The sequence below is a fragment of the Onychostoma macrolepis genome, chromosome 17 (genome assembly GCF_012432095.1).
Source record: "Onychostoma macrolepis isolate SWU-2019 chromosome 17, ASM1243209v1, whole genome shotgun sequence".
NCBI lineage: Eukaryota > Metazoa > Chordata > Actinopteri > Cypriniformes > Cyprinidae > Onychostoma > Onychostoma macrolepis.
In genome coordinates this window covers 5736847-5746415 of record NC_081171.1, presented here as the reverse complement: position 1 = coordinate 5746415, position 9569 = coordinate 5736847, and the positions used below count along the sequence as shown (strand labels likewise).

The 9569-nt window shown below is 36.8% G+C and overlaps 3 protein-coding genes across 7 annotated transcripts in view; 1 reads left to right on the top strand and 2 right to left on the bottom strand.

Annotated features, from left to right (window-relative positions):
* Positions 1–436: 436 nt before the first annotated feature.
* On the bottom strand, positions 437–3483 carry tbpl2 (TATA box binding protein like 2). Of its 2 annotated transcripts, none has more exons than XM_058748798.1 (7): positions 3301–3483; positions 2480–2844; positions 2081–2168; positions 1821–1912; positions 1510–1680; positions 1314–1408; positions 437–897 (listed from the first exon to the last, which is right to left on the bottom strand). In XM_058748798.1, the coding sequence occupies exons 1-7, from the start codon at positions 3346–3348 to the stop codon at positions 821–823; spliced, it is 936 nt and encodes a 311-aa protein (XP_058604781.1). In that variant the 5' UTR covers positions 3349–3483; the 3' UTR covers positions 437–820. The 2 variants fall into 2 exon arrangements, with proteins under 2 accessions (XP_058604781.1, XP_058604782.1); XM_058748799.1 differs by having other exon boundaries at positions 1510–1677; positions 3301–3482.
* A 234-nt stretch (positions 3484–3717) lies between these two features.
* Positions 3718–6451, top strand: jmjd7 (jumonji domain containing 7). The gene is made up of 8 exons (XM_058749065.1): positions 3718–3990; positions 4350–4503; positions 4607–4860; positions 4955–5011; positions 5517–5612; positions 5727–5803; positions 5930–6089; positions 6217–6451. Exons 1-8 carry the CDS (start codon positions 3942–3944, stop codon positions 6303–6305), a joined length of 936 nt encoding a protein of 311 aa, XP_058605048.1. The 5' UTR covers positions 3718–3941; the 3' UTR covers positions 6306–6451.
* mapkbp1 (mitogen-activated protein kinase binding protein 1) overlaps positions 6428–9569 on the bottom strand; it is a 54131-nt gene continuing 50989 nt past the window's right edge. For all 4 annotated transcript variants that reach the window (XM_058749061.1, XM_058749063.1, XM_058749062.1 and 1 more), the window contains 2 exons: positions 9292–9377; positions 6428–9162 (listed from right to left, as the gene is read on the bottom strand). In XM_058749061.1, the coding sequence (XP_058605044.1) occupies positions 8908–9162; positions 9292–9377 (341 nt within the window). In that variant the 3' untranslated portion in view covers positions 6428–8907. The remainder of the gene's footprint in view (positions 9163–9291; positions 9378–9569) is intronic.

Here is a 9569-nt window from a genome sequence, read left to right as displayed (position 1 = left end):
GTATAGGTCCCCTTCGTTTGGTGTACGTTTTCATATTTCTTTTTACATTTGATTCTTGGATATATATGAAAACATACACAAACACACACACACGTTTGTTTCTGTGAATTGTGGGGATGTTCCATAGACTTCTATTACTTTTATACTGACCAAACGATATTTTCTATCCCCTAACCCTAAACCTTACAGAAAACCTGTTTGCATTGTTACACTTTCAGATAAACATCATTTACTATTTTTTTTTCCCTCGTAATGTAAAAAATTTCAGGTTTTACTATTCTTTTGGGGACATTTGGTCCCCACAATGTAGCATAAGTACACACACGTTAAAAAAAAAACAAAAAACAATTGTTGCAAGTAAAGAATATTGGAGTACATTTCACAAGATATATAAAGATATATATAAAGGAAATAAAGTTTAATTTCATTTCACTGGTTTTGCAAAAGAGAAGTCTTCAAAGTTTATTTACCTGCATCAGCAAGTATCAGTTCAACATGTACAAAAGGGACAGAATATAGTCATAACCCAAGTGGACATGTCTCTATACTGTATGAGAGCCCACATAAGGCAAAGCTGAATATTTTAACAAAACATTTACTTTTCACAGTAAGCTCTGGTATGCTCTATTATTTCAGCAACCCTCACTAATGTAGACAACACATAAAGTAAACGTAAAAGACATTAAACAAAGCGAATTACAAAAGTTTAGATTAAATTATTGTATTCAAACCTTTCAAGCACCACTCATATATGGATACGAGGCACATCGTTATAAACAAATATACACGTGCAGCACATATAAGTGTAAGTGCAGCATTTTTACTGCTTCCTGAACCCTTTCAGGATGGGGTAAATATTTTCAAAGGCTTCATAGATCTCTGACCGTTCTTTCGCACCTAAAAACCATAATAACATGAAGAGAATGAGTTTTACCAATCAATTTCAATGCAATACTTGGAATAGTTCCCAAAAAATGAAAATTTGCTTATGATTTGGATATTTGTTCTTTATAAACATGCAGCTTTTTACTTCAAAGCCGTGTGCATTACTTGTAGATTATTGTGATGTTTTTTCCAGCTGTTTAGGCTCTCATTCTGACGGCACCCATTGGTGAGCAATTGATCATGTAATGCTAAATATTTCCAAATCTGTTCCAATAAAGAAACAAACTCTTGGATGGCCTGAGGGCGAGTACCTTTTCAGCTAATTTGCATTTTTGGGTGTACTATTCTTTTAAAATTGGACTATGTGAGATTAGACTAGTCAATCAGACATATATATATATATATATATATACACACATCAACTTTACCTGTGAGCACAACTTTTCCAGACACAAAAATCAGCAGCACAATACGTGGCTTCACCATGCGATATATCAGTCCAGGAAACAACTCTGGCTCATAGCTGGAGGGGTAAAATTGTTAAAGACAGATGTTCCAAGGCCACTTATATTGTGGGCCAGTAACTATCAAACTTAATTATAACAGACAGACGCCTGTCCAGACCTGCTGAACTGCTGGTGAGTGAGGACCAGGCCTTCTAAGCGGATAGGAAAGCAGACGTCACAACTTCCAACCATGTTTTGGATTTTGAAGTCAAGGAATTTGGCAGGGAAACCAAGTTTCTGTACCACCCGGGCATATTTCCGTGCAGCAAGGCGAGATTGCTCCTCACTACTTGGAAAGATAAACAAAGGGAAAGGCAAATATAGGGTAAAAGACACATGTGAGATTAACATGGAGCTAAGTTTATCTATTTTACAGTTGCGCTATCCTAATGCATTATGGTTAAAGAGTTCTGAATATATTATATATACCTCTTGGCCCCAGTGCAGACCATTTTCCCAGAGCTGAATATGAGAGCAGTAGTTCTTGGTTCACGGATCCTCATTATAACAGCAGCAAAACGCTATACATAGGCAAAGTTTGGAGTTATGCTACTGAAAAATTACAGAATAAACAATGACAAAATCTACAAGAACTTTTCCTTTAAGAAAGCTATACAAATGTGTGTTTTGTCTATGATTTAATACAATTCTATATAGTGTTGCGTATATAAACTACAGTTGAAAAGTACCTTTGGGTTGTATTCAGCATTTCGAGCTTGAAGTGCAATGGATTTGAGATTCAGAGGGCAAGCAAGATTCACTGTTGACACAATATTCCTGTGTATGATCAAAAACAGGTTTGGAAATATAGTATACAAAATTATGATGCAAAGGCTGGTGGTTCAAAAGTAATCACTCGATACTTAAAGTAGTGCAAAGGATTCTATTCAAATGTAACTAACTTACTGCAGACATTTGGAAAGGTTGCACAGATGTTAAAAAGGTTCTTCATGGAACCCAATAAAGAACATTTGTTTTTAAGAGTGTAGCAATGTTTGAAATAAAGTTCTGGGCCTATATGATGCCATAAGATGTTAAAAAGAATCCCGGATACGCATTCTTCACATTTTATCCGTAAAATGCCTTACTGTAATTGCGGGATGATGCCTGAACTCTCTGCCACTGGGGTCATGGGGGTCATAGGGGTCATGGGAGTCATCGGTAGATTGAACTGCGAGGCGTTTTGTGCAGAATTACTGGTGTCAGCATCCGCCTCTGTCGACTCTCTCGGAGGGCAGTCGGTGTAAATGCCGCTGTCTTCATTCCTGCTGAGATTCTCAACCTGTGACGGCTCATCTTGAGTGCCCAGTTCATCTGGTAAGAAGCTCAGGTCCAAGTCTTCAGTGAGTTCTTTCTCTTGAGAGGTTAAAGAGGACAGGAAAGAGGAATCTTGGAGCTGTGGAGCTGGATCCTGTAGGCCCAGATCCCCCTCAAAGATGTAATCAGCTGAACCCTTAGGAGAACAAAAAAAAAACAATAATAAATACATTACAGACTTTTAAACTCAATCAATATAAATTTAAAGCACCATATATTGTTAAAGGGAAACAAACTTCCAAATAAATGAATACATAAATGACAAGGACTTTTTTTTTTTAAATAAATATTTTAAATACATTGTTAACATTTTAAAGTGTACAGCAATATTTTAGTCGTATTTTCATTTCATTTGAATTAATTAGTCCATTTTTTCCATTTGTATAGTAAGGTTTCAAATGTATTTATTCCTGTATTTATTTATTTATTTATTTGGTATTTCCTCTTAAATATGTTGATTTTCTTATTTATAATTTCTTCATTTGCAATAAGAACATGCAGACTTGAGTGCATCTCGATAAGATTGATTATGTTTTCAGCTAACAAAGACTTCATTTGGCATGGCATTTCAGCCATTTATTCCACAACTTACAGCAATAGTCTGGTCAAAATAATTTTCGAGAGCTGCCTCCTCATCCATGTTCCTTAAGGTCCATTGGAAGAAAACAGATTTGCAAAAAACGAGAAAAGTCTCCTAGTCCCAATAATAGTGCTGTAGTGTTACCTGTGGATGTAATCTAATTGGCGTCAAGTGTGAAGCTACTCACAGAGGCGTGACAAATCATGGCATCAAAACTAAGGAGTTAGTTCTCTTTACTGAACTCAAAAAAAATAAAATAATAATAATTGTAATGAAACCAAAAAATATATATTTTTGTTGCATTTTGCGCTAACAAAATAACACTTTTTTGTTACTTTAAAAACATAAATAAATATATTTTCCTGAAGTGCAGTCTCCGGCCAGTAGAGGGAGACAGACACAACGTTGTAAACAGTCACTTTTGCGCATGAGCGGAAGACAAACATAACATTAAACAACACTGTTAAACATGTGAAGGCTGCATGTGGGCTGAAACTAATAATTTCATAACATTAATAGTTCACTGTATAGTATGAATAGGTTGGCATGCATGGGAAGAAAGTATATTATGGGTATTTTAAGCTGACGGATGCTTGTGAAAAATCACCAGTCAGTAACTGTTATTAGTTTTATAGAAACATGTGGATAGTGTTATGGATGCAGTTAATGAATGCTTGAGAACTTTTCCTAAAGAAGTTCGGGGTGAGTTCACTTACTATCTATTGACATTTGAACACTTACAATAATCATTCATATGACGATAAAAAAACAGACAAAATATATATTGATAATTTTCATGCAATAGAATATTTACTAACTATTTATCTTTTTTTTTTGTTAAATTATATATTTTGGTGCAATAGAAAAATACATCTTCTACACCATAACATATCATATTATCATATCATACCTTATCTCAAAATTAAAAGAAGTATCGGGCTTAATTGTTACAAAAACAAAAAGTTGTTTTTTTGGCATGAGGTTAAAACATAAGCAAGACCTTTTTGTTGAAATACTTGTAAAGACTTATATCAGTGATATCGTTGTCTTTTCTTCCTTAGAGCTTTATCTTAATGATGCAGTGCCATACCTGGATGGGCCCCTCTCTCCACTTCAGTTTTATCGTGACTGGATTGGTCCCAACAAGCCCTGCATCATTCGCAATGCCTTCAGTGATTGGCCAGCTTTGTCTAAATGGAACGCCGCATATCTCAGGTGAGCCAATCAGATGATCAGATCAGCCTGAGAGTTCTAATGTTTAAACTTTACTCCTTAAAAAAATGTTTCTGCAAACTTTTTTTTTATCGTATTTGTGCAGAGAGAAAGTGGGCCCCAAAGTTATCAGTGTGGCTGTCACTCCAAACGGATATGCAGATGCCGTGAACGGGGATCGCTTTGTGATGCCAGAGGAGCGTCAGATGACCTTTAGCTCTCTGCTGGATATCATTGAGGGGAAGGTGAAGAGCAGTGGTGTGTTTTACGTTCAGAAGCAATGCTCAAATCTGACTGAGGAGTTACCGGAGCTGACGGGAGACGTACAGACTCACATCCCCTGGATGAGTGAAGCTCTTGGTCAGTCCACACATTTTGCATTCATTATCTACCTGGATGTGCATTTGATTGGAGAATGGCTGAGTAATGTGAAATGTGGATTTTTATCATTTAGGAAAACAGCCTGATGCTGTAAATTTCTGGCTTGGGGAGGAAAGCGCTGTCACATCGAGTGAGTTTGTCTTCATTTGATCGTAAACGTAAAATATTGTAAACTTTAAACCAGCGGATCAAAACAAGCATTAACATTAGCTAAAACAACAAAAAATATTAAATTCACCCCCTCAACAAATGTTTTAGTTTTTCATTAAAGAACCAATTTCCACAGAAATCATATATGAGGTATAAATCTTATATATGAGGTAGCCTAATTTTAAAAGTATAAATTCTTGATATGGAAAAGTCATGTAAATGAATACAATCGTAAAACGACATGGGCATTTTAATAATGAATATACATTTTTCTAGTTAGACCGAATGGTCTAAAATATGTTATTGTGTAGAAATTGTGAGTAAAAAATATTTTTTATAATACTTACCCTTATCCATGTATCCACAGGCCTTTAAATATTGTTGTGGACAATAGGGGGCAATGTAGTCAAAAAGGTTGAAAGCCACTGCTTTAAACACTAAATTATGTAAGCACTTTTTGTGAGGAACATCATTTTTCTCCGTAGTGCATAAAGATCATTATGAGAACCTGTACTGTGTGATCTCTGGACAGAAAGAGTTTATTTTGCTTCCGCCGACTGATAGACCTTGCATACCATATGGTAAGAAGGTGTTTCTTTATCCAGCTATTTTATTTTTCTTGCTTAGCTTGAAAACTGAATGCTTTTTAACAAGAAATTTGCCTCAGGACATTGTCTATTATTTCCTCAACATAGAGCTCTACCAGCCAGCGACATACAGACAGAAAGAAGATGGCAACTTTGAAATAGTGGATGAGGAAGATTCAACCAAAGTGAGTTCATATAATTTATAAATGCTTATTGAAATGTAATTGTATATTTTACATTAATTTGAATGATTATACATGTTATAAATACATTTTAAAACATTAATAAAAAATAATCCTGCAATCTTTCAGGTGCCCTGGATCCCTCTAGACCCCCTGAACCCAGATTATGAGCGCTATCCCTCCTATAGGCTGGCTAAACCTCTGCTCTGCACTGTGAAAGCTGGAGAGATGTTGTACCTGCCCTCCCTGTGGTTCCACCACGTTAGACAGTCTCATGGCTGCATAGCGGGTTGGTGATTTGACCGCCAATAATATTGCAAACAATACCAATTTAGCTTGCAAATTCTGTTCTGTATTTTACTTATGTTCTACAATGAAACTAATCATGAATGAAACTGCTCTTTTTGTCTTGACAGTGAATTTCTGGTATGACATGGAATATGATATCAAGTACAATTACTTCCAGCTTGTGGAGTCCTTGACAAACGCTGTTGGATTACTGTGAGACTGTTCAAAGGTGAAAATTTGGATGATATAATCGATTATCAACAACTGCTGGCTTTACATGTGGAGATATGCATGGACATTTTTCATGATAAATATTGCAATAAACAATGCAGTTTAACATGTAATAAATACAGTTTTATTTGTTTTAAGTTCTCTGAGAAAGAGATTTCAGGTGACAGATTGTATAAACACTGAGAATAGAAACACTTGACTTCGGTTTGGAGCAAAAGGTAAGACAAAGTCACAAGTTTCAAAAAGAAACAGTCTTAGAGAGCACTGGTCCATCTGTAATGCTAGAATACATCTTGATCAATTGGCAACAGGCTAGATGAAAGCAGAGCTGGTCACCACAGAGATAGCGCTGAAAGCAGAAGCTTTGCATGATTGTTCATGAGGAGCAGGTCAAGCATACAACCATGCATTCTAGTTCAGGGAGCGAGCCAACCGTAAATTCTGCCTTTCTTCATGCATATGTAGAGTATTCATGCTGATTCTCACACAGTACTTTTGTTACTGATGCAGTCCTACTGTACGGTTTTCACTTCTGCTACATCACTAGCCCACTAGCTAGCTAAATCAAATCTGTTTTGGGCTTACGTTATATATCAAATTTTTATCTCATGCATTTTCAGTCTTGCTTAAAGCCATAGCACTTGTCATGAGATGGCAAATAAGAGTTGCATACAATAATGGGTGTAAATAAATCTATTTTACTACAAGACTGCCAGTGCAATCTGCCATTGGTGAAAAGGGGTAAAAATTTGCATTATTGTTGCAATTGCACATTTTGCATCTTTCATTGTTAATAAATTTGTACCAAAAGTACAAGAGAATGTGACAGGTGGAACTACGCATCAAGATAAATACAATTTATGCATCTCAGACACCAGGCAAGTTGCAGCTGAACTAGTTGCAGTGCTGACTTAAGCTGGGTGTACACTGTGCAACTTTTTTTTTTTTTAATGTCAGATCGTACAATATGACACCTGTGAGAAAAAGCCAGGTCGACTGTATTTTATGCCTGGCTCTTAGATATAAATCTTTGGTCACCACTGATAGCATCAATTTAAGCGATCAAAGACTGTTAATTTCTCCCGTCGACAAAAAAAATATTTTAAGATCCCAAAATCGTACAGTGTGCACCTGGCTTTAGCTTAGATTTGTATCAGTAGAAGAGCTGGACACTATAAAATATGTGCAGGTCCATCTATATAAGAAGTTACAGTACACTTAACATGTTACGCCATCATTTTGAATTAAGCTTAATGACAAAAAAAGTGCCTTACTGTACATTATCAATATTATCATGGAAAAAGAAGAGTTGTTTCAAGCAGAGGTCAACCTAGTTAGCAGTGGATTGTGGGAAAGACTGTGGAATACAGAGTGACTGTTTTGTTTAGCTCTTGGGAAAATAACAGAGCACATCACATAACAATAAAACACCTTTAAGAAGTCATAATTGGAAAACAAGTTTTTCTGTAAAAATGCTTTTCAGGATAAGGGTATTTTCAAAACCAAAGGTTTGTAAAATCTGTAAACCGTTCTCATAATTTGTGCACAAAAGTTCAAAAAAATGTATCTACTTGGCTATTGCAACTCTATCAGTGTCACCAGAACAATCAGTTCAGTTCAGTGTTTTTATGGCAGTTTTGTTTTTATCACAATCTGCAACCTGGAATTAATCAATTAGAGGTGGACAACATCCAAATATCACTGATCATTTCAATATATAACCTGCTTGAATTACAAATGCCAGATTCATTCCTTCAAGCAAATTGCTGGTCGAGATTAAGGCACCCGTATCCATGAGACAGTTACCATTCAAGTACAAAAAAAAAGTCCTGCAAATAAAACAATACAAAATCATCCTTCAAATTCCCCCATTTTCCCTCTGGCACCCAACTGACTGTGCTGGGCATCAGGACATTGATACTATACAACAAACAATCGTTGAAGAGCCTCTGTGCGACTCATTGACCTATCACATGAGAATAAATATGAACCCCAACATCCCAATTCAACTTGAGAGTATCAGCACAAGCACAACATACAGTATAAAAATCATTCCATAATAAAAGGTAAAAGTGAGACAAATCTGCCTTGCTAAGACTTCCAGGGATACCGGTCCCTTCGAAAGAGAGCACTGAGAATTTCTGAAAATATCAAACACAATGTTCAAATAAATGGTGGTTGCTGGAGATTCCTCTCAACAATGGTTTGTTTTTACACATGACAGAATATTGTGTCCATATAAAATTGCTTATTCGTCTTTTAAGACGATATAATCACTGAATCCATTTTGCTGTACCATGCAGTTAACAAAACCTTATAATCAATTATTCTCCCTGATGCCGTGTAGGTCACTCAAAAGTTACGATGGCCAAACTATCTGGATGCGTTTTTAGTAGCAGGGCACAACATTTTGCAAAGAGGTGAGAAAAGTCAGGGGTGTGTTGCTGCCATAGTAGCATGCTAAACAGGGAGGTAGGATAGTGGAATTTCTTTTCAATCTCTTTATTAAAAGCTCCTCGCTATTTAAAAGAGTCTGCTGTGCAGTCTCATGGCTTGGTATCCTGTTGCAGCCACAGTGCACGTAGAAATCAGATTTTGTTGTCCATCCTCTTCTCCACTGCGCTGAGCAGCAGTCTGGAGTACTGCTCTAAAAGAGCAAGTGTCCTGTCGTCACCTAATGTTGCATCACTGTTAGCTAATGTGCGCACAGTGCAAGTGCTGGGAGATCTTAAAGGAGTGCATGGTGGCAGGCAATTCAGCTCGTCTCTCATCGCCTCAAATGCTTTGGCCAGCACATGTGCCATCTCCTGCTGCTCCTCACTGGAGTCGGTGGAGTTGCTTAGCTACAGGAGAGCACGCACATATGCAAAGTTAGATTCAAGTCGCCCGCACAAAACAGTTTAGGCAGATGTGTGGGCTGAAGTGCAGCCTACTCTGCAATTACATGTGTATGTGGCCAAATGATAACCTACCATTTTGTAGAGGTGGGAGGCTCTTTTAAAACTGCTTTGCAATTCATTGGCAACCAGCCTACAAGAATCCACACTGAGAGATGTGTCTGCAGAGGAGAAACCGAGCTCTGTTAGAGTCATACTGTGTCTTAAAATGAGCTGAGCAACAAAAACATACCATTTTGACTAAGCAAGTAAATCTGAGAACAGTAATTCATGGAAATGATTTTGTGCAGTGGTACTCACCACAAGTGATTTACAGAAATATGACATGGATTAACGTCATTCGTTGTTCCTGG